Source organism: Rhincodon typus, chromosome 5 (assembly GCF_021869965.1).
Source record: "Rhincodon typus isolate 14 chromosome 5, sRhiTyp1.1, whole genome shotgun sequence".
In the NCBI taxonomy this organism is placed as follows: Eukaryota; Metazoa; Chordata; class Chondrichthyes; order Orectolobiformes; family Rhincodontidae; genus Rhincodon; species Rhincodon typus.
Genome location: NC_063336.1, coordinates 16,030,336 through 16,056,232, shown reverse-complemented (window position 1 = coordinate 16,056,232; position 25,897 = coordinate 16,030,336). Strand labels below are relative to the sequence as shown.

The 25,897-nt window shown below is 41.9% G+C and overlaps 1 protein-coding gene across 3 annotated transcripts in view; it reads left to right on the top strand.

The window, feature by feature from the left end:
• Positions 1-25,897, top strand: part of LOC109935992 (tyrosine-protein kinase Mer-like) — a 54,134-nt gene that overhangs the window by 14,911 nt on the left and 13,326 nt on the right. For all 3 annotated transcript variants that reach the window (XM_048597346.1, XM_048597345.1, XM_020534611.2), the window contains exon 4: positions 9,997-10,170. In XM_048597346.1, the coding sequence (XP_048453303.1) occupies positions 9,997-10,170 (174 nt within the window). The remainder of the gene's footprint in view (positions 1-9,996; positions 10,171-25,897) is intronic.

Sequence of the window (25,897 nt, the reverse complement as noted above, 5' to 3'; positions counted from 1 at the left end):
CTAATGAATTAAACTACAGTTATGAGAAGAGATGTTTTGATGAGGTGATGGGGAAATCTGTTTTACAATTGGGAAGTCATTGGTGAATGGGATGGTTCGTTCATTCAGAATTCTCATGAAGATTAAGGAGAATGGTTGGGGAATTTCTTTTATAAAGAATGTTGGAATACAGAATTCTTTTTCACCAGAAATAGTTGGGGCAAAAAAAGTGTCGCACTTCTTAAAGGAAGAGTTGTTTGAAAGATCTGAAGCTGAAAAAACATAGGAATTCGGAGAATGAGGAGTTGAGGTATTTGACTGCTTTAGATAAGGACAGATTTAAATACAGCGGGTTGAATGGCCTCCGTCTTGCATTGTAAATGTCTGAGATTCTACAGGCATACGCTTTGAGGTTTGAGGTTTGATTACTATCTACGACTTAACTTACTAAAATTGTATAGCAAAATACAATACTGAAATAAGTAATGAGTTGAAGAGTTATGGAGAGAGGGCAGGAAAATGGAGTTGAGGCCAAGGTGAGATCAGCTGTGATCATATTGAATGGCGGAGCAGGCTCGAGAGGCTGAATTGCTTGCTCCTCCTTGTTCTTATGCTCTAAACTACAGCTGTCTAGCACATTTAATTGTGTAATCATCAGAGGAACTGAATGTTTGTTTGAGTTCCACAGTAAGTATGTTCCATGTTCTTTCATTAGTTCCTCCTTGAGCCTACTGTGCTGAAGTATTTTTTAAAAACAGAAAGTTAGTTCCATTGCAAAAGAGCCCCCACTTAGTTAATTTATATCTCAACTTCCAACTGAGCTGTCTCAGATAAAGATAACATGGTAGAAATAGAAGCTGTGATAGCTTCCAGCTCCCTGGAGATATTGTTCTGGAGCCAGTTATGAGAATGTGTATGGCAAAGGTAACTTGCCACCATGTTTCACTTCTTCCTTTTAAAGGGGAATCCTCACTTTTAACTGAACATTTTTTTGCAATGTTTTTTCTCTTCATTCCATTCCAACCAAGTGCTGCAAGGTGAACCAGCTCTCCTGTCCTTAAGTCTTTCCATTGGCCACAACAACATTTTAAGATATTTATCACACAGCAATACCTCACTCCAAAGGAATGCAGTAATTAAATTCACTAGAATCAAATATAAAAAGCAATTAGAAGGTTTAATTGTGGAAAAGGAAGAGCGATTTTACTACTGGATAAGCTCAATAAAAATTGTAAAGACAAAACATCAAACATATAAGCACGATTAACATTGATAAAATAGAAATGTGCCCAGTACTAAAAGTAAGATAAAAGGATATGTAGTTTATAAGTCTTTATAAGTGCTGAGTTTTAACCTAACCTGAAACTGCAGTTACTAAATTGATAGCTTTTATCCTAAGCAATGTATTCCTAATATCTTTACATTCTCTGTAAATGGATATTTCTCTAATTTGTTTTATCACCAGATTGTGTCCTTGCAGAGAGAACAGGGAACAGGGTGAGAAAGAGAGAGCAATGTATCGAGTTCCAGTTACAAATACATCTTTCTTCACTACTCTGTCAAAGCAGCTGCTTGAAAAACAGCTCAATCATTCATGTATTCCCATTTCTGGGCACACTGTTTTTTGATAGTGCAACTTTTCCATCTTTTTGAAAATGTTAATTTCAGCCTGGACTATCTTTATTCATGCCACATCGGTTTCATGAAACTGGGATAACGTATGGTCAACAAATTGCTGTGGCCATTTTAAGTCAGTGTTTTTCCTTTCTAAAACCATTTTACTTTTTGAAGGTCCAGGTGTTAACTCAGATGATGGAATTCAGAGATCCATGATCAATATTTTGCCACTATCCTGTCAATACACAGGTGGTTTAAGTGAATTTGGAAGATCATATCATGTTGAATTCTGAATATCAACCTCTATCGTCTTGTGGGGTTTTAGACATATATGGCACATTCAGCTCATCATGCCTGTGCTAGCCAAAAAGAAGCTGTCTCGTCCAATGTCAGTATACAGCTGTTGGTCCATAGACTTGTAAGTTACAGAACTTCAGTTGCTTCATAGGGAACCTTTAAAAATGACGAGTGTTCCTTTGAAGCAGCACATTTTAGAGTCCCCGCAATTCTAAAATGATTTGTGTCAAAGAATGAGGCCACTCTGCCCATCAAGTCAATGTTGTTTCGTTACTCAGCAATCCAGTCAATTCTAACCCTCTGAGAGATTGTAAGAACTGCCGATGCTGGAGTCAGAGACAACACAGTGGAGCTGGAGGAGCACAGCAGGCCGGGCAGAACCAGAGGATCAGGAAAGCTGACATTTCGGGTCAGGACCCTTCTTCAGGTCGTCCCAGCCCGTAACGTTAACTTTCCTGCTCCTCTGATGTTGCCTGCCCTGCTGTGCTCCTCCAGCTCCACTGTGTTATCTCTAGCTCTAATCCTCTGTTTCATCCTGTCAAGCTTATTTCCATCAAGTTCCCATTTAGTTTTTTCTTTTCAAACCATCAACTCACTCCATTCAGCTACCCTTGAAACAGAGAGTTCTGGGTCATTATGATTGATTGAATTTAAAAAAAACTTTTTTGGAATCTCCTCCATCTCTTTCCAAATATTTGATATCACTGTCCCCTAATCCTTGTACTATCAAATAATAGGAGCAGATTTTCCCTTGTCCAACTTGTCCTAACCTTTCATAATTTTCTACACCATTATGAACTCCCTGCCCCCCAAACTGCCTTTTCTTTTCTTCATTCCTGGAACATGGCTTTCAGCTGCTGGGCCAGAATTTATTGCCCATCCCTAGTTATCCTAGAGGAAATAGTTTTGAGTGGCACAGCTGCAGTCCATGGGCTTTAAGTACACCCACAATGCCACCAGGGAGGGATTTTGGACCCAGTGACACTGATAAATCAGTGATATACTTCCAAGTCAGGATGATGAATGGCTTGGATTGGAACTTCCAGCTGGTAGTATCGAAATGTATCAACTGTCTTGTCCTTCAAGGTAGTAGTGGTCATTGTGTTTGGAAAGTGCTATGGGAGGAGCCTTAGTGAATTTCTAGAGTGCCTATTGCAGATGGTACACACTACTTATAGTAAACTTTAGTGGTGGAGAGAATGAATGTTTTATGGATGTGGTGCCAAACAAACAGGCTGCCTTGTCCTGGATAGTGTCAAGCTTCTTGAGTGTTGCGCTCATCCAGGCAAATCAAGAGTATTTCATCACACTCCTGACTTGGGTCTTGTAGATGGATGATAGGCTCTTGGAAGTCAGGAAGTGAGTCACTCTCTGCAGGATTCTTAGCCTTTGACCTGCCATTGTAGCCACAGTATTTCTACACCTACTCCAATTCAGTGATACCTTTGTGTATCAAAGAGTGATGGTTAGATTGTCTCTTACAGGAGATGGTCATTGCATTTATGTAATACAAGTGTTACCCTCCACTTGTCACCTCAAACCACTTCCATCTAAGAGAGGAATGGCAGCAGATACCTGGAACACCACCACCTGTGAGTTCCCTGCTCAGCCATATCATCTTAAATTGGAAATATATCACTGTTCTTTCATTGTTGTTGGGTTGAAATCCTGGAATTCCTTAACAGCATTGTGGATATACCTACAGCACATGGACTGCAGCAGTTCAAGAAGGCAGCTCATCACCACCTTCTCAAGGGCAGTTAAGGATGGATGATAAATGCTGGCCCAGCCAGTGATGCCCATATTTCATGAGAGCATTAAAAAAATGGTTTCCAAGGAGAACAATCCTAGTCTTTACACCCTAACCTTGGAGCGCAGATCTTTCTGGTAGATCATTTTTATTCATTCACAGGACATGGATGTTACTGGCTACCATTTATTACCCCCCTGTCATTGCCCTTAAGAAGATGGTGTGGTGAGCCACCTCCCTGAACTGCAGTCATCCAACTGGTGTAGGTACACCCAGTAAGGAAGTGAGTTTCGGGACTTTAATCCAGTGACGGCGAAGGAATGATGCTATAGTTCTAATTCAAGATGATGTGTGGATTAGAGGGCAACTTGCAAGTGGCAGTGCCCATGTGTCTTTTGGTCTTGTCATGGGCATGGAAGGTACTGTTAGCTTGGTGAATTGCTACAGTATCTCTTGCAGATGGCACTCAATGTTATTACTGAGTATTGGTGGTGGAAGGAGTGAAAGTTAAAGGTGGTGGATATGGCGTCTGACAAGCATGTTGCGTTGTTCTTGATGGTGTCGAGCTTCTTGAGTGTTGTCGGAGCTGCACCCATCCAGGCAAGTGAAGATTATTCCGTCACACCCCTGACTTATGCCATGCAGATGGTGCACAGGCTTTGGGGAGATAGGTATGAGTTGCACAATTCCTAGCTTCTGACCTGCTCCTGTGGCCATGGTACTTATATGGCTGGTCCAGTTCAGTTTTTGATTAGTGATGACCCCAGGATGTTACTATCAAAATGCATCTTCACAATTCTACTTGCCGCTTTGACCCTTCTACCAGCCTGTCTGTGTCCTGCTATAGTCAATTTTTATCACCCTCAATGTATACCACCCCTCCCAACTGTGAACTCTTAGTTTCATTTCAATATTAAAAGAGCCATTGTCCTAACACTGAACATGTCCTCGAAAGCTATTATCCATCCAGACTCCAGAAACCACCATGTACCACAACTTGTAATTTTGTATCCCAAAGGTAATTGTTTTCATCCAAAGTGAAATTTGATCTTTCTGTTTTGTGAAATAACTTTTCATGTTGTACTTTTTCAAATATTTCCTCAAAATCCATAGGGGCAATATCTATTGTATTTTCTTCAAACTTTTCTGTCACTTCCGGCGGAAAAAAAAGTCTCCTAATCTCTCCTCTAACTCCTCTACAACTATTTTAAAATCTATATCCTGTTGTTATTGGGTTGTTCCACTCCATCTAGGCATTTGATAATTCTGTAGACCTCAGTTAAACCTCTGATCTGTCTCCTCTGTTCTAAATGACTCAGTCTGTCAAATACCTCTTCATACCAAAAATTCTTCAGTCCAGGTAACAAGCTCATAAATCTCCAAAATATCCTCTCCAATGTGATCACACCCTTCCTCTGATGTGGTGACCAGAACTGTGTGCCGTACTCAGCAGTGGACCAACTATGTGTTATACATTTTCAGCATAACCTCTTTTATGTTCTACATCTTCGCTAATGAACAAAGGTGCTAGACTCGCCTTCATAACTGATTATCCCTTGGCATGATACCTTCAGGATTTTGAGGGCCTGTACTGCAGGGTATCTCTATTTCTGTACAACTTTAGTATAATGTTATGATGTATTCTTTTGCTTTGCTTTCCTTCTCCAAATGGCAATAGGAGTGATGACTTGTGCTCCAGAACCAGCCATTACCCGCCATGTTGTTCCAGTACAGTTACAACACTGTCATTTACCCAACAATGTGAAAAGTTGCCCAAGTGTGTCCTGTCCACAAGAAGGAGGGCCAATCCAATGTAGCAGTTACTTGCCTATCAATCTATTCTAAATCATCAGCAAAATGTTTGAAGGGGTAACAGTGCTATCAAGAAATATTTGCAATGGAATAACATGCTCACGTTTGCTCATTTTGGGTTCTGCCAGCTTTTGCCCCCCATGTAGCCTTGCCTTCTTCCTCATTTCAACCACATGCCATTTCTGTATTATTTGAATTTTTTTTTAATCATTGGCCCTGCACTTGAGTTTAAATCATTGATACATGTTATGAAAAGAGCTAACCCCTTCGGGACCCAATGTGAACAGCTTTCCAGAAAACCATCCATCCATCAGTACATTTTGCTCCTGTCACTGAGCCAACTTTGAACTCAATTTGTAACTTATTTTTGTTGGGGCCCATGGGCTTTTCCTTTCTGACCATACTGAAATTGTTCAATCAGTTTTTTTACTTTGCATTCTGTAGAGTAGTTTAGTGCAGCACCTTTGTGTCCTTGCCATTTTGATATGAGAATTTACTTCATATTCTTATTGACCGAGATGAGTTACTTGTTTTATTTCCAATCAAATTTGGCCACACAGCTGGTGGGAAATATAGGATTCTGGGTGAGTTATGTACAGAAATTCTGAACAGAAGAGGAGGAAGGGGAAAGTTTCCAACAGTCCTTGTTAGTTTGCAATGTGGAAAACTTGAGTCACAATTCGTGTTTCACTTCTCCTTCCTGTCATGTGTTATATACTCAAATCGCAAATCTCAGCAATAGAAATTGGGAAGGCTGCTTAGCGAAGAGCTGGGGCCATCAAGACACCCATTAGAAATTATTAAGCAGTGTGCTCTGGTAAATCACAACTGAGTGTGCAACTGAAGTGTAAAAATCAGGAAGAATTTGCAAGTTTAATCACAGTTTCATGCCAAATAAGGAATCTGAACCAGGACAAGCATTTGGAAGATTTTAACTTCGGGGTGCAGGTGCATAGTTCCTTGAAAGTGGAGTTGCAGGTAGACAGGTTGATGAAGAAGGAGTTATCCTTAGCTACAATGACCCTGGGATAAGCAAAATGACAGTTGCTCAACAGGTTTACTATTTAGTAGTGATGTGCTAGTGTTTATGTGCGAATGTCAGTCGAGAACAGCATCATGAGTGGATTATGCTATCCCACCCTCTAACAGTTGTCAAGTAGACATCATCTCATTCTTGCGATTCTTCATGAATAACTAATGACATACCTTGGTGATGGTATTGAAGCTAACTGGCAGGTATTGAATAGTACTCCAGCATCAGCCTATGTTTTCTGGTGTACATGGCCTTGACCAGGTAAGGTTAGCTGCAAGGCTTGTAATTCTGTTGGTTTTTCTGATTCTATGTTCTTGGCTTGTAATTTTAATGGATCCCCATGATTTTTATTGCATATACTTCTAATAGAGCATCAGATACTTTGTAGTTACAAGACATGGAGTCATAATGTTTTACAGCACAGAAAGAGGCCCTTTGGCCCATCGTGTTCACTGGCCATCAAACACCCATTTGCTGGAGATGGTTGAGATACTAAATGAATATTTCGTGTCAACATTTACTGTGGAGAAGGATGTGGAAGCTCGGGTACTGGGGAAATAAGTAGTGATGTCTTGAAAAGAGTTCATATTACAGCAGGGGAAGGGCTTGAGGTCTTAAAATGCATAAAGATAGATTAATGACAGATTGGTGACAGAAGACTGGAAGTTGGCTAATGTGGTGCCATTATTTAAGAAAGGCTGGAAGGAAAAGCCACAGAACTATAGACCGGTGAGCCTTATGTCAGTGGTAGGTAAGTTGTTGGACAGAATTCTAAGGGATAGGATTTACATGCATTTGGACTGATTAGGGATAGTCAACGTGTTTTTGTGTGTGGGAAATCATGTCTCACTAACTTGAGTGAGTTTTTAAAGAAGTGACAAAGAAAATTGATTAAGGTATAGGGGTAGACGTTGTCTATATGGGCTTCAGCAAAGTATTCCACAAGATTCCATATGGTAGACTGGTTAGTAAATTTAACTCACTTGGGATCCGGGGGAATTAGCCAACTGGATACAAAATTGGCTTGAAGGTGGGAGACAGAGATTGGTGGTGGAGGGTTGCTTATCAGACTGGAGGCTGTCACCAATGGTGTGCCGCAAGGATCGGTGCTGGGTCCACTACTTTTTGTCATTTATATAAATGATCTGGATGTGAATGTAGGAAGCATGGTTAGTAAGTTTGCAGATGGTGTAGTGGACCATCGCAGAAGATTATCACAGAGTACAATGACACCTTGATCAGATGGGCCAATGGGCAGTGGAGTGGCACATGGAATTTAAGTTAGGTAGATATGAGGTGTTGCATTTTGGTAAGGCAAACCAGGGCAGGACTTAGACAGTTAATGGTAAGACTCTGGAGTGTTGCCGAGCAGAGACTGAGGGTTGCAGGTGCATTGTTCCATGAAAGTGAAGTCACAGGTAGACAGGGTGGTGAAGGTGGCGTTTGACATGCTTGTCTTCATTGGTCAGAACGTTGAGTACAGGAGTTGTGATGTCATGTTGTGGCTGTATAGAACATTGGTGAGGCCACTTTTAGAATACCGTGTATAATTCTGTTTGCCCTTCCATAGGAAGGACGTTTTTAAACTTGAGAGGGTGCAGAAAAGATATACAAAGATGTTTCCTGGAGGGTTTAAATTATGGAGAGAGGCTGGATAGGCCGGGGCTTTTTTTCCCTGGAGCGTTGGAGACTGAGGGGTGACCTTATAGAGGTTTATAAAATCATGAGACGCATGGATAGAGTGAACAGCCAAGGTCTTTTCCCTAGGGTGGGGAAATCTAAAATTAGAGGGTATTGATTTAAGGTGAGAGGTGAAAAACGTAAAAAGGGCTTAGAGAGTAACTTTTTCATGCAGAGGGTGGTGCGTGTATGGAATGATCTGCTAGAAGAAGTGGTGGAGGTGGGTACAATTACAACATTTAAAAGGCATCTGGATGGGTATACAAATAGGAAGAGTTTAGAGAGATACGGGCCACATGCTGGCAAACGGTACTCGGTTAGATTGGGATGTACAGTCGGCATGGGTGATTTGGCCCAAAGGGTCTATTTCTGTGCTGTATGACTCTATGAATCTATATTCTTGGTGGGACAGTGGCTCAATGGTTTACATTGCTGCCTCACAGTGCTAGGGTCCTAGGTTTGATTCCAGCTTCAGGCCACTGTCTGTGTGGAGTTTGCATATTCTCCCTGTGTCTGTGTTGGTTTCCTCCGGCTGCTCCAGTTTCCTCCCACAGTCCAAAGATGTGCAGGCTAGGTGGATTGGCCATGCTAAATTACCCATAGTCTCCAGGGATACACAGGTTAGATCCATTAGCCGTGGGAAATGCAGCATTACAGGGACAGAGTAGGGGGGAATGTGTCTGTGTGGGATGCTGTTTGGAGGGTCATTGTGGTCTCGATGTGCCAAATGGCCTGCTTCCACACTGTAGGGATTCCATGATCCATAATCAGCACTTGGCCCATAGCCTTGTATGCTATGGCAATTCGAGTGGTAATGTAAATACTTATTAAATGTGATTATGGGTCCCGCCTCTACCACTCTTCCAGGCAGTGAGTTCCAGGTACCTGCCACCTTCTAGATGAAAAAATTCTTCCTTTAAGTCTCATTTAACCCTCCTACCCTTTACCTTAAATCTATGCCTCCCAGCTGTTGATCCCTCTAATGAGGGGAAAAATTTTCTTCCTATCTACCCCTTTCGTGCCCCTCAGAATTTTGTACACTTCAATCACTCTGTTGTAACCCCAGCCTATCTAGTCTCTCTTCATAGTTGAAATGCTTCTATCCATTCTGGTAAATCTTCTCTTCACTCTCCCTAGCACAGTCACATCTTTCCTATAGTGTGGTGACCAGAACTGCACACCAGAACTGTGGCCCAACGAATATTATATACAGCTCCATCATAACCTTCTTGCTCTTGTGCTCCATACCATCACTTATAAAGGCAAGATTCCCATCTGTCTTCTGAACAAACCTTATTGACCTCTCCCTTTGCATGTGGCATTCTGTTACCTCACTTTCTGTCTCTGCTGCCAGAGTTGCTGATTTTCTCCATCATTTTCTGTTCTCATTTCTGATCTCCAGCTTCTGCAGTATTTTACGTTTGCCCTCATACTGTGTATCATCTTGGTAAACCTTCTCTGCACCCTCTCCAAAATGTTAATGTTCTTCTTAAAATCTGTCTAGTATTGGCCCATACAGTGACTTGTGAATGTATAGTATGACTTCCTTGTTTTTGTATTGAGTGCATGAATTTTTTTTTTGGCTGCCTTATCAGCTTGCTTTTCCACCTCCAGGATTTGTAAATATGCAAAAATCAAAATGCAAATGCTCAAAAAAACTCATGAATAATACATAGTTACAGTTAATGATACATTTTAGGGTATCAAATAGATTGTCCCTGTGAACAATATAAGCAGAGTTTATAGATAAAAGATGTGTCTGACTATGATGTGCATTTAGGACAACTTGTAGTTAATTGATGCCATTTTTAAATGCTGCCGTTTTCAGGATTGCCAAGTTTTATTCAAGAACCTGAATCAAAGAATGTCACAAGAGATGCTTCCTTTAATCTCACCTGTGAGGCTGTGGGCCCACCATATCCTGTGGATATTTACTGGTTACAGAATGGTGAGAAGATGAAAATGATTGCAGACACTTCCCCTTCTGTTTTGACTGTCGCAGGTAAGTTAGCTTCAAGAGCATATTTCTGTTCCTTGTCTAATTTAGTTGGCAGCTGCTTCTGATTGGATTGTGTAGCTGTATGGATTCATTCCCCGTGAAACATTGGAATGAGGAAAATGTTTCATTTTTTTCAAGAACGGTATTATAGTTTGGAAAAGCTCAGCAGGCCTGGCGGCATCTGTGAAGAAAAGATCAGAGTTAACGTTTCGCATCCGGTGATCCTTCTTCAGAACTTCTGAGATCTGAGGTAGGGTCACCAGACCCGAAACGTTAACTCTGATCTTTTCTTCAAAGATGCCGCCAGACCTGCTGAGCTTTCCCAGCAACTTCTGTTTTTGTTTCTGATTTATAGCATCTGCAGTTCTTTCGGTTTTTATATGGTATTATAGTTTGCCTATTTTGTTGCATGTAAAAAATTTTTGTAGAGTTGTTAACCACGTCAATTTTAATTAGCTTGTTCAATAGAGTAGTTGAAGGAACTGTGTGACTAGCAATGAGAAAAATTATTACAAGAAAGATATAGGCTAAAGTGGTTGAATACTCCAGAGGATTAAAAGGTTTCTGCTATTGTAGGAAGGATGATGAGAAATTGACAACTGTGGAGCACAGCAAGTCAGACATAGATGGATATGTTTAAGACTAGCTTCCTCAGATTATCATTGAGAATTGAGTGGGGTAGAAATTGAGAGAGTGATTGATAGCATTTCATCTAGGCATTGGAAATCGTGAGCATGATGTTGTACCATTTTCTGATGATAAAGTGATTTTGTGCTCTTTAATGTGGCCTTTTCCTGCTCTAACTATTGTGCAAATTTTACAAGAGTAGCATTATACAACAAACCTTGGATGTAAACCGTGTAAGGTACAAATATTTTCCCCAGCATGTTAGTTCAGCGACCCTTTTGAGAAACTGAATATGAACTGATGTATCAATATTTAAAGACAAAATACCAACTTCCACATGTCTCTGTCGAAACAAACGGATAAAGTATCCTCACTTTTAGTCATAAATACTTAATTTCTATTGTGGTTTCTTTTTAAATCACATGCTAAAAATAAATTTCTTTGCTTTTTTATATTCCTGTATGCTGTGTCAAATTAATACAATGTATGAATGCATTTATTTGTACACTTCCATAACAACCCTTTTAAGAGGATTAAATCTGCACAACTGGGGAATTTTGTACTGGTCATTTCATCCCTGTGAAAAACATTGTAATCTGCGCCTAGAAGCCTCACAAAAACATCCATCTTGCCTCAGGTTTGTTCCCTCCTCTCTGGAAGAAAAGAACTTAACTCAGCTGGCAAAAAAATAAGTTCTGAAAATTGATTTATTTTTCTTGACTCTCCAGTGCAGCACTGAGTGAGTGGTACATGATTGGAGGTGTAGATGTGAATTGACATGTGAAGCCAAGGCCCTGTCAGCTCTTTCGGATAGATGTGAAAGTTGATTGCAAGGCACAATTTCAAAAAAAAAAGAACAAAGGAGTTTCCTTGCATCCGGGCTAAAATGTATCCCTCAACAGACAGCTAACAGTATGTTTTCAGGTCATTATTACTTTACTATTCATGAGATCTTGCTGCGTGCTGACACTTTTCTTGGAAGCCATCCGTGACCAGTTTCAAAAATACTTCATTGGCTGTAAACCTTTCAAAAGTTATGTGAAGTGAAGTGATTTCTTTAGTGGTACTTGATGAGATAAAAATAGATTTAAAAAAGAGGTTCCAGCAAAGCTAGTGTACTTAAAGTCATGTGGTTCAGATCAGATGCATTTTGAGCTGATGAGAGAAGTAAGGGTAGACATTGTGAAGCTGCTTGTCACAAGCTTCCTATCCTGCTTAGGTGCAAGGCTGGTTTCAAAGGATAGTAAATGTATAACATTTATTTAAAGGAAGTGAGCAGAGCAAACCAGTAAATTTAATGTCGATGTTAGAATTTCAGAATTATTCCAGCCCCCAAAAGAAGAAATGTAACCTTTTCATCCTATGTTGGTTTTTTTGGAAGAGCAAATGTGACAGTCCCACTCCCTTGTCCTTAGGTGATAGCCCACCTGATTTATTTTTTCTGTTCAGGTGCTTGTCCAGTTCCCCTTTGAAAGCTACTACTAGACCTGTCACCAGCGCACTCTAAGGGAATGCATTCAAGACACCAATCATACATTGTGTTTTTTTTTAAGAAAGTTTCCTTTAGCCTTGTTTTTGCCAATCAAATTTGGTTCTTGAACGTTTTTCCAATGGAAACAGTTTCCCTGTATTTACTCTGTCTAGACCTTTCATGATTTCCACCAAATCTCCTCTTAACCTTTTCCTGTAAGGAAAACAAACACACCTTCTCCAACTGAATCCCTGGTCCTTGTAAATCTTTTCTCCACTCTCTGTATCATCGCTGAGCTGATTGCGATGCATTTACATCCACCTGCATTATTCACGATCTGGTTCCCTTTCCCTCCACGGGCAAAAGTAGGATCTGAGTGGAAATTGGAGCAGGACTGTAGTATCCAGTTCCTGCCTGGCATTTTTAGGCCTCTGGAGGTGGTCAACCAAATTGGATACCTTCAGCCTATTCAGACATGTAATGAGATACCTCTGGACCTGGGGGGACTTGAATGCAGGCCTTCTGGCTCAGAGGTAGGGACACTAAAAATCTGGTCTATTATCTTGTTGTAGATTGTAGACAGCTGTTGTCCAAGCATTGATCCGTGTCCAATTCCGCAAGCAACAGCCTGCCAACCTGAAAATGAAAATAATAAGGTAAATGGCAGGTGTCTTTTCCCTAGAATGGGGGATTTCAACACTAGGAGACATATATTTTTAAGGTGAGAGGAGAAAGTTCTAAAAAAGACGTGGTGGGCAATTTGTTTACACAGAGAGTAGTTCGTGTGTGGAATAAACTTCCAGAGAAAATGGTGGCTGTAAGTATAGTTACAATGTTTAAAAGACATTTGGATAAGTACCTGAATTGGAAAGGTTTGGGGAGATATGGGCCAAGTGCAGGCAGTTAGGACTAGTTTAGTTTGGGATTATGGTCAGCATGGACTGGTTGGACCGAAGGGTCTGTTTCCGTGCTCTATGGCTCTGTGACTTGTTATTCAAACTTTTCTTATTCTGATTTTTGTGCTTTGACCAATTTTGTTTCCATTATAATGTATTATCATCAACACCATGATTCCTTACCTTGTGCAATAACGTTTTATTTAGCGTGTCTTTTGAAAAGTCAAATAAAGTACATTTATGATTCTCCTCTTATCTACACTGCCAGTTACATTCTCAAATAACTCAATAGATTTGTCAAACATAAACCGAAAGAACTGCTGTAAATCAGAAACAAAAACAGAAATTCCTGGAAAATAGGAACTGCAGAAGGGTCATCCAACCCAAAACTTAACTCTGATTTCTCTCCACAGATGCTGGCAGACCTGTTAGCTTTTCCAGCAATTTCTAGATTTGTCAAACCCCTTTTCAGTTCCCCTTTCATAAAACTGTGTTGGTTCTGTCTTTTTATCATTTAATATTCTAAGTGCCCTATTACCATTTCCTTTCCTGACAACTGATATTAAGCCAAGTGGCCTGAGGTTCCTTGCTGTCTTTCCTGGCACAATAGTGTTGCATTTGCTATTCTCCAACTGTTTCAGAATCTACAGAACCAGTCCTCAGCCTTATTGCTACTACTCACTATTATTGTAAGCCTCTATTTTTCGTCTAATGCTGTGTTGAATTGTTTTTCCTGTGGAGCTTTGTCATACAATGGAATATTCATTGTGAACTGTGAAATACTACTTTACATGTTTGCTGTTACTTAACTGCTGACATGCCTTTATTTCTAAATTCTCCAACTTGCCCCTCATATCCATGTAATTGGCTTTAAAGTTTATTGCTAAGCCTTGCCCAGGTAGGAGGGTAAAGATTCTGCTCCTGGACCCAGCAAACTCTCACCTGGATGGAGCTGCCAGGTTTCATTATGATTACTGCATATCTTACTTTAAGTACCAATATTCCACATTGGAATAAGTTGAGCATCCACCCACCTCAGTTAAAACCAAATTGGTGACTTTGATCAGGAAACTGATTTTTTTTAATGAGTTTAATTCCCCCGACCCCAATCTGGTTCAAAACCACTGGATGTTTTTGGTTAAACTTCCCCCATAACTCTGTGCAAGATGAGCATTGACTGCACCAAAAATGATAAAGAAATTGTAATTTCAATATTTATGACTAAAGGATTTGGTTCACCTGAAATAAAGCTTCAAATCTTAAACTTTGTCCTTGAACATTCATATGAAGCGCTGGCTTGTAATGGCTAAAGGGCTAGATTTAGTAACAGCTGTCTTGCGTTGTAATTATGTGGTAATTGTGTGTGTGTGTACGTATTCATTGAGACTGCACATTATCGATGGCATTCTGGACAAATAAAGCTTACTTTTGTCAGCAAAACCCGCAATGCACTCAAAGACACTTCTATTTTCAGTTCTCAAATTGGACTTTGTACTTAGAACTGGGTGGAATCTTCTATCCATCAAGAGTTGGGAGGATCTTTAATGCTGCAAAATGACCTTTTGCTTTTTTTTCAGTCTCCAGCATTGATTAAAACTTTCTACATCCTGCTCCACTTCCTCAAATTCAAAGTACATCGCTCCTGACCCACATTTCACACAAGCCATGCTATGGCAAGGTTGAGATTGCCATTAAGCATTGAGTTAGTTTGGGTTACGTTCTGTATAAAGTCTGGTTGAGGCTTGACTGGGTGAGGGAATGTTGCTGATGTCTAATTTGAAGAAATGAAAGGAAAACCCAGTTTTCCTTTCAAGAAACCTTTAAGAATGGCTGCATACATTAAAGCAAAATCTACATGTGTAAAACTGTCCGCTTGCACAATTACAAAATAGATCTGAGTTCGCACACCATTTGTGTGAATGAGACCATTGCACACATGTACTTGCTTCTCTTGTTTCAGTCGTGGGGTAGGCGATGGCCTAGTGGTATTATTGCTGGATCGTTAATCGCGAGACCCAGGTTATGTTCTGGAGACCCGGGTTTGAATCCCATCATGGCAGATTAAATTCAATTAAAATCTGGAATTAAGAATCTATGATGACCAGGATTCAATTGTTAGGAAAAACCCATTTGGTTCACTAACGTTCTTTAGGGAAGGAAACTGCCATCCTTACCTGGTCTGGCCTACATGTGACTCCAGACCCACAGCAATGTGATTGACTCTTAATGCGCTCTGGGCAATTAGGGATAGGCAATAAATGTTGGCTTAGCTGGCGATACCCTCATCCTGTGAACTAATTTAAAAAGCGTCATTAATAAGTAAGCCATTTTCTTAAGTGTCATTTTTAATGTCTAACCCCCGCTGGGTTTTGGATTGAGCGAAAAGCTCTTTACCGTTGAGTTGTGGGCAGGTTTGTCTGTACGCTCATCATGGCTTTTGCATTGAGTCTGCTGAAACTCATGTCATCACAGAATATTGTCCTTGGTATCCAAATACTCAATCCTGTGACATGCTTTTGGACTTGGGCTTGGGCACAAAGGTGAAAAAGCAGTATTTTACTGCGTGCTGCTTTTTTCTTCAATTGATAATTATCCATAAATCAGTCAACAAAACAAAAAGCAATTGAGCTTGTTATGAAACCAACTTTACAGTCAGGTATATAAATAGAGAAAATTCTAGAAGTACTCAACACGTCTGGCAGCCTCTGGGGAGAAAGATAAAAGTAAACAGCTGGCCTTTTCCCAAGCCCACAGAGGTGACGTTGGAGGGAGAGTGAAGTGCAATCATTTGGAAATTTACTCATTGTGTTAACGCTTCGACGTGTTCCCACTTCCTCCTTCATAGTACAGTATCTCTTTCTTCACTAGTTACTTAATTGTCCCACCCCATCCCTGGCCTTGACATGGTAGGTTTGCAGAGCTTTGACTTGATACTTTTCTTAGCGATATCACTTGTTTATCTAAAATACTACTTTTGCAGTTTAGCATGTCGTGTTGTAGCTTCACCAGGTTGATGCCTCTGTTTTAACATTACTTGATGCTTTTCCCAGCATGCAGTTCTATATTTATCATTGAATGCTGGCTTGATGGTGCTGAAGGATTGAGGGATATGTAGATTATTTTGGGCATTACTGGTAGTTCAAATTTCAATTTGTGGTTAAGTGTGTTTTTGGCTTGAGGGCCATGTGGGAAACTGCTGTCAGTTGGGATAGGAGACGATGATTGCAGGGAGACTCAAATCTTCAGCTTGACCAAAAACAGATGTCCAACATGGAAAGCAAGTGCTTAATGCCTACGTTTTAAAATTGATGCCAAGCTTTGAAGTCTGAAAATTAATGCATTGAAAACAGAAAAAATAGAACAACATATGAATATTACTGAAAAGAGTGACATATTATTGAAGCTTTTCATTTTGCACTGATCAAGACAGACACACAAATGCCAAGTTTCAAATTATTTTATGTGTGTGTGTATATATATAATATAAAATGTGTGTGTGTATGTGTAACATTGATCTGTACACAAATCATGAAAATATCAGGACAGGTAGACAGAGCAGTGAGTAAAACATAGAGTATCCTTGGCTTTAAAAATAGGGGCTAAGTAAGGAAGTAATGATCTTGTATTAGACACCTTGTTAGGCTCCAGTTGGAATAATGTTTACAGTTCTGAGCACCATGTTATAGGAAGAATGTGAATGCATTGGAGACAGTGCAAAGGTGGTTTGTAAGCAACGTTCCAGGGATGCCAAACACCAGTGATGAGGAAAGGTAAAGCAGGAAATTGGCACTCGGTAATGATGCTCTTTTGATGAGCCATCCATAGGAGCAGTGGGCCGAACAGTCTACTTCTGTGGTGTTCTACTTCTAGATTCCATGAGCTATCATTTCAGGATCTTTTGTTTTCAGCGCTAAAGTAAAATGACTTGCAGGATGAGGTAAACAGTTCAATTATTTGGCATGATGTGAGTGATGCCCCACATCAGCAGTGTCTTGGCATTGCAGGAACTACTGTTGTTATGTAAGGTAATAGATATGAGAGCATTGACACGTGGGCTAAGCTGAGGCCTACCCACAAAGATGTATAACACACTAACTGGGCGGAGCCTTGGGGAGTTTCGTCACTTGCAGTTGGAGACAGTCAAGTCTTTTTACTCATCATTTATCATCAGTGCAATGAAGCTCTTTGATCATTACTATGATGTAACTGACCTTATCTTGTTACCTAAGATAAGTTCCTCGTCTGCTGAGACTTATTTGTCCTTCACCTCTTAAACACAAGAAAGCCCCAGACCAGTGCAGAGTAGAGGATTAGTTCCACCCCTCTACCTCAACCGTGTGATTGGTATTGAAGCCTTTTCATCATCAACTTCAATAAATGTTTTCTTTTATTGAGGTTTCCAAACAGAATTTTGGCCAGGAGGCCAGCCTTCCTGAAGGTGCAGCATTATGGTTTTAACCACAGCAAGTTTAGTGACTGGTATCGTGTGTTCTTCAGAGACTTGGTTCAAGAAGGAGTTGTCACATGATGAATTACTGGCCACATGTGCAGAGGGATAGGATGCCACTTGAAGGATGCTTTTTAAAAAAATGCAATTCACAGCACTCACTGCGTGATCCCACTGTAGGTTATTTGTGTTGACTTCAAGGCTGATGGATAAGCACAGCCAGTGCCCTGAGCAATCGACGAGCAAGTTTACACACATACTGGTTCAAAGAAAGAATAGTCCTGCACCAGCTAGTTGAGGCTTAAGTCTAAGGCTAATTCGACCAAGTTGGATGGAGTGAATGGTCAGTGCCAGGAATGTAGCAGTAGTAACCACCACAATGGAGACTATCTTGGCTGCTGTGACTGTTTCCATGGAGCTCAGATTGCTGTCACAGAAGCTAAGACAATTGCAACTTTGGAATTGGGACACAGAATTAGAAGGAACTTACATGTTACTTCACTCCTAAACTCACTTCTTTCAGCATGGCTAGGACATTCATTTGATGCCAGGGGAGAAACATATGCCAGACTGACTGCATGTCTATCCCCCTGCCACACAAGAGACTAGCACTCATTAGTGCCATGCAGCTCACTGGCCCATGGCAGAACCTCAAGGCCCCTGGCTCTGAGGTGGATCACCAGCTTTCACTTCCTAAGCTGAAGATGTACATCATGGGAGTACAAGATTATTTAAATGAACATACAGCCAGGTTGCAAAGGATTATTCTTGCTCAGTGTTATACACCAGTGAAATATTGAATTCTTTTATTGTGATTTGTTAGTTACAAGGATAGGTCAAGACCTATCAAGCTGGTGTTGATCAGAAATGTGGGACTGCAGAGCCATTGAATGTTTTTAAGGTGGAGGTAGATAGATACTTGTCAGGCAGGGGAATCCACATTATCGGGAGTATATTCGAATGTGGAATTTGAAATGCCAACAGATCAGCTATGATTTTATTGAATGAATGAGCAGGCTTGGTCTACTTCTGTTTATACGTTGTATGTATGTTCATGTGAGATCACATCTTGGTCTGTTTCCAGGGAGTGTGTCACTGCCAGGTGGGGGTGCTATCAGTTTTTGGGTTGTGGAGTGTGTTCCAGTAAGTTGAGATTTCAGTCACATATGAGAGTTTTTTTTAAAGTCTGTGTCAATGGAAGTCCTTCATTAGGTGGTCTTTGAAAAGGATGTTTTCCCTCTGGGCATCAAAACATTTAATGTGCACTGGCACAGGAAGTCACTCGAGCTATATTGATCTGAATGTCTCAGAAATAATCCTCCTTGACTTCCAGAAGATGGATACCTACCACATTTCTGTGGTGGCACTTGAGCCAGATTGAGTGGAGTGACCCACTGATGGGGCATTGTGGAGAAAAATTATTCTTCGTTTCATACAAGTTGTTAAACCCACTGAAAATTCTGACATTTAATTTGATTATTTCTTTATTCCCAGTCTCTAGATAATTCCAGGTTTATAACAGTATTGCTTTTGTATTTAGGCAGCTTCCCAATTTATCACTCCACCACAGCAAAAAGTCAGATTGCAACTCTGTTATATGAATGGTGAACTGCTGATTACTGGCAGAAACGTGATGACAAAGAACCCCATTCACACTCTGCTCACGACCTACCTATCTGAGCACAGTCTTCCACAAAAGTATTTAGTACCGTGTAAATTGACTCTGCTGAAACAAAAACAAAGGATCTGCTCCATGCCTTTATGTTTGTACTGGAGGATTTTCAAAGATACGCCACAGAAAATCATGAGCTTTTGAAGATACTTTAAAGGTGTTGCACTGACATAGATGAAATTACGTCAAAGCAACGTTTCAAATGTGTTTCCAATTTTGAATTGAGAAATGAAAATTAGTGAGAAGCTGCTTTGAGAATTGAAGGCAATTGTGACTGATTGCAATGCTCACTCAGCCTTACAAAATGAAGGGGTGACCTTGGCAGCTTCTAATCCTCCATTCAGAACGGAACACATAATAGAGTCTATTTAAATTTAAATGTTTTAGCCTTTTGTGTTTCACAGAAGCTTTTCTTAGAGCTTTGGAGAAAGATAAAATGCTGCTAATTTTATTTGACTTCTAACAAAATTAGTCATATTTTAAAGTATGGAAATGTGACCCAATGACCAATACTTACATGTATTCAATTAGATGTAACACTAACTTTAGTAACATATTTATTTAATTGTTGTAAAGGCTATATCTTCGCCTTTTACCTTATTTTTATTGCAGATTACAAAAGGAAATAACTTTTATTCAGAGCCAAGGATTGCTAAAGGATTGTTGCACTTTTTAAAAGCAAGGACATTGGTTAGGCCACTATTGGAATACTACATGCAATTCTGGTCTCCTTGCTATAGGAAGGATGTTGTGAAACTGAAAGCGTTGAGAATAGATTTACAAGGATGTTGCAAGTTACAAGGATGTTACAAGGATGTTACAAGGATTTACAAGTCCTCAGTAAAGGGCTCACCTTTGTCCCCCTTCACCCACACATCAACAAATACAGGTCACGCTTGGACATTGAACAGTTTTTCCGCCGCCTCTGCCTCCGCGCTTACTTCTTCAACCGTGAGCCTAACCTTCCCTCTACTGACCCCTTCTCCCGCCTCCAACACACCCCTTCCTCCTGGACACCACCCCAAGGCCTCCTACCTTCCCTCAACCTCTTCATCTCTAACTGCCGTCGAGACATCAATTGCCTCAACCTCTCCACCCTTCTCACCCACTCCAACCTCTCCCCCACAGAACGTGCAGCCCTCCGCTCCCTCCGCTCCAATCCCAACCTCACCATAACCCGCCGACAAGGGAGGCGCAGTTGTAGTATGGCGCACTGACCTCTACATCGCCGAGGCCTACCACCCCCTTGATCGTGACCCCAGCCCCGACCACCAAACCATCATCTCCCAAACCATTCACAACCTCATCACCTCAGGTGACCTCCCACCCACAGCCTCCAACCTCATTGTTCCCCAACCCTGCACCGCCCGCTTCTATCTCCTTCCCAAAATCCACAAACCTGAATGCCCTGGTCGACCCATTGTCTCCGCCTGCTCCTGCCCCACCGAACTTATCTCCACCTATCTCGACTCCATTTTCTCCCCCTTGGACCAGGAACTCCCGACCTACGTCCATGACACCACCCATGTCCTCCACCTCCTCTGGAACTTCCAATTCCCCGGTCCCCAAAACCTCATCTTTACCATGGACGTCCAGTCCCTATACACCTGCATTCCCCATACTGATGGCCTAAAGGCCCTCCGCCTCTTTCTGTCCCGCAGGCCTGACCACACCCCTCCACTGACACCCTCATCCGCTTAGCCGAACTTGTCCTCACCCTCAACAATTTCTCTTTCAATTCCTCCCACTTCCTACAGACAAAGGGAGTGGCCATGGGTACCTGCATGGGCCCAAGCTATGCCTGCCTCTTTGTAGGTTACGTGGAACAATCCCTCTTCCGTACCTACACTGGCCCTAAACCCCACCTCTTCCTCCATTACATTGATGACTGTATCGGCGCCGCCTCGTGCTCCCACGAGGAGCTCGAACAGTTCATCCACTTCACCAACACCTTCCACCCCAACCTTAAGTTCACCTGGAGCATTTCTAATACCTCTCTCTCCTTCCTGGACCTCTCTGTTTCCATCTCAGGCAGCCACCTAGAAACCGATATTCATTTCAAGCCCACCGACTCCCACAGCTACCTAGAATACACTACCTCCCACCCACCCTCTTGCAAAAATGCCATCCCCTATTCCCAATTCCTTCGCCTCCGCTGCATCTGCTCCCAGGATGAGGCATTCCACTCCCGTACATCTGAGATGTCCTCGTTTTTCAAGGACCGCAACTTCCCCCCGCTCAGTGGTCGAGAACGCCCTCGACCGTGTCTCCCGCATTTCCCGCAACTCATCCCTCACACCCCCTCCCCGCAATAACAACCAAAACAGAATACCCCTCGTCCTCACGTACCACCCCACCAACCTCCGGATCCAACGCATCATCCTCTGACACTTCCGCCATCTGCAATCCGACCCCACCATCAAAGACATTTTTCCCTCCCCACCCTTATCTGCTTTCCAGAGGGACCACTCTCTCTGGGACTCCCTTATCCGCTCCACACTCCCCTCCAGCCCCACCACACTTGGCACTTTTCCCTGCAACCGCAGGAAGTGCTACACCTGGCCCTACACCTCCCCCCTCACCCCCATCCCAGGCCCCAAGAAGACTTTCCACATCAAGCAGATGTTCACCTGCACATCTGCTAATGTGGTATACTGCATCCGCTGTTCCCGTTGTGGCCTCCTCTACATAGGGGAAACCAAGCGGAGGCTCGGGGACCGCTTTGCAGAACACCTACGCTCGGTTCGCAATAAACAACTGCACCTCCCAGTCCCGAACCTTTTCAACTCCCCCTCCCATTCCGCAGACGACATGTCCATCCTGGGCCTCCTGCAGTGCCACAGTGATGCCACCCAAAGGTTGCAGGAACAGCAACTCATATTCCACTTGGGAACCCTGCAGCCTAATGGTATCAATGTGGACTTCACAAGCTTCAAAATCTCCCCTCCCCCCACCGCATCCCAAAACCAGCCCAGCTTGTCCCCGCCTCCCTAACCTGTTCTTCCTCCCACCTATCCCCTCCTCCCACCTCAAGCCCCACCCCCATCTCCTACCTACTAACCTCATCCCGCCCCCTTGACCTGTGTGTTCGCCCTGGACTGACCTATCTCTTCCCTAACTCCCCACCTACACTCACCTTTACTGGCTCCATCCCCACCTCTTTGACCTGTCTGTCTCCTCTCCACCTATCTTCTCCTCTATGCACCTTCTATCCGCCTCCCCCTCTCTCCCTATTTATTTCAGAATCCCTTTCTCCTCCCCCATTTCTGAAGAAGGGTCTAGGCCCGAAACGTCAGCCTTCCTGCTCCTCTGATGCTGCTTGGCCTGCTATGTTCATCCAGCTCTACACCTTGTTATCTCTTTACAAGGATGTTGTCGGGTTTGGAGGGTTTGAGCTGAAGGGAGAGGCTGAATAGGCAGGGCCTATTTTCCCTGGAGCGTTGGAGGCTGAGGGGTGACCTTATGATTTTATCAGATTCTATAAGGAGCATGGATGGGGTAAATAGACAAGGCCTTTTCCCTGGAGTGAGGGAGTCCAAAACTAGAGGGCATAGGTTTAAGGTGAGAGGGGCAAGATTTAAAAGGGACCTAAGGGGCAACTTTTTCATGCAGAGGGTGGCATGTGTATGGAATCAGCTGCTAGAGGAAGTGGGCCAAATGCTGGCAAATGGGACTAGATTTATACAGGATATTTGGTTGGCTTGGATGAGTTAGACTGAAGGGTCTGTTGCCGTGTTGTATATCTCTACGACTTTGACTCTAAGTCATCTGACGCACATAGTAAGTACTGTATATACAATAATAAATCAATCAGAGATGTTATTATACACCTCTGGAGCAATTGGGATTTGAACAGAGAATCTCTTGGCCCTGAGGTAAGGACATTATTACTCCACCTGTACACTGTAAATGTTGTCTGCAGGCAGATTGAACTTTAAATCTACTTATGTTGCAAAATATTTGATGTATTTTTAATTTGTTGTTGAAAAATTTGATCCAGTAGGAAAATAAATATTACCTTCATGTCTTTTGGCATGTTATTTTTGTCAATTTGGCAAATTCCACCTCTAAACTCTCTTTGTACGTATAGTTTGACTTGCGATATATTCCCTATCTTTAACATGAGCAATGCACACATCATTCTCTCATTTGCATATTTTTTAACCAATGTCAGCCCTCAGAAAGATCCCTAGTGTTTTTGACAGATGGTACTTTTAAGAGCTGCAAAGAATTTGTTCTGTGTTCAGCTAATGTTTATCCAATTTGATTCACCACAGTGCAGTGGGTTTCTGAGCTGTTACTGTAACTTTGCACTGAAAACCTTGTTTCCACCTGGAACCTTTTCCATTGCGGTTAGAATCATAGAATCCTTACAATGTGGAAGCAGGCCATCCAGCCCATTGAGTCCATGCTGACCCTCTGAAGAGCATCCCACCCAGACCCACCCCTTATCTTATCCCTGTAATCCTGCATTCCCCGTGGCTAATCCACCTAACCTACACATCCCTGGACACTATGGGTAATTTAGCATGGCCAGTCCACCTAATGTTTACATCTTTGTACTGTGGGACGAAACCAGAGACCCGGAGGAAACTCATGCAGCCACGTGGAGAATATTGCAAACTCCACACAGATACAGTCGTCCGAGGCTGGAATTGAAGCCGCTTCCCTGGCAGCAGTGCTAACCGCAGATCCATCTTGAGGATGTTTTGACAGTAAGGCAGGAACAGATCCGAGGAAATCTTCAGCTGCTTATTCAGATGTGTGCTAGTTCAAGGATAATGGGGAAAAGGCGGATACGTGGATTTGAGCATTATCAAATCAGTTATAGTCTCGTTGAATGGTGGAGCAGACTCATTTGGCTGAATGGACTACATCTGCTGCTATCTCTTATGGTCTTATTACTGCAACTTTCAGATCCTGACTTCCATCATCTTAACTAGCAGATCATATAAAGTATATAGATCTTTTAGCAGAAAGCTAAAGTCTTTGATGAGGCTGCAAACACTTTTTTGGCTTTGTTTTAAAGCTCTTTATGAATAGGTTCTGCAATGCGAGTTATTTCACACCATGAGCCAAATAATACAAAAGCATAAGACTGATCCAGTGGCATCCCATTGGTGATCCTCAGCTTGTGAGTGACATTTTTCACTTTCTCTGGTTTATCTATTATCTATTCTGACGGACCTCACAGGAGGAAAAGTTGTAAAATTTGGAGAAGATGGAGAAATATCAGCCTGGACAATGATAAAAATTAAAGAAAGAGTGTGCCGATGTAGACGAATAACCACCATCTTTTCTAGGACAGTTGGGGTTGGGCAACAAATGCTGCCCCAGCAAGTGAAGCACACATCTTCCAAACATATTTTTTTAAAAAATGAATAGGGAGGCATCATCACTGTGGAGGCACAGGAAATTGTAAGGGAAAGACAACTTCCCAAAAAGAAAGAAAACCCTGGCATTGCCTGGACCCGGACAGAGAGCTTTTTGATCAAAAGTATTTACAGCTCAGAAATGGGTCATTTAACCTATTTGATCCAATTTTCACACTTGCCTCCTCTCAACCTTTTTCATCCAATAACTGCATTAATGTATCCATTTATTCCTTTCACTCCGATAGGCTCATTCCACTTCCCATTGCATCTATCAATGCTACTTTCCTTAACAACACCTCGAGATTCCACTTTGAGTGGAAAAGGTGCTTCGCTTGAATTTCTTATCCAGTTGGATTCATTAATAATTTTATTATAGTTATGGCCTCACATTCTTCTGGGTAATTTTATTAATTAACAGTCATCTTCTCCTTCACCGCTCCCCACCCACTGCAATACGGACCGTGTGCTATCATTAATTGTCAGTTTACCATGTATATCCCTTCGGCGCCAATGCATTATCCTTTTTCTTTCTTTTAATTATGATTACATTCCTTGGCAACTTAATTTATGGTTTTACTTTTCATTTTTGTTGACTTATCTCTTACCTTTTTCACATTCCCTTTCTTCATCCTCCTGTCTGTTATCTGTATGCATATGCCTTTTTTAGTTTCAGTCTTGTCTTTTTCATTGATTCTAGATTGTTACTAGCTAGCTTAATCTTTTTTACAAGGAGATGTTACTCCTGGGCCCTACTGCTAACTCTGTTCAATATGTGTTTTTTTTTAAAATCTATGCTTGTTGGTGAAGGTATGGGAACCAATGTAAAAGGAGATAATCCCTCAACTAGGCCCTGTTCACATCTGCAATGTTTAAACTTTACCCCAAAACACATAGCTTGCTGCCTGTTTTCATCTGGAAGTAGTAATGAAAAGAATGGACCTTCCCTTCTGGTATTTGCATAAAGCAGTTTAGGGAAGGAGCAGGGAAATTAAAATCGGGACTGTTCTCTGCTGCCTCACCAAATTTGAGGCAAGTCGCAAGAAACAGACTCAGTTTTCCTGAACAACAAGGTGCAGGGCTGGATGAACACAGCAGGCCAAGCAGCATCATAGGAGCAGAGAGGCTGACGTTTCGGGGTCTAGGCCCGAAATGTCAGCCTCTCTGCTAGGCCCGAAATGTCAGCCTCTCTGCTCCCGCGCGAAATGTCAGCCTCTCTGCTCCTATGATGCTGCTTGGCCTGCT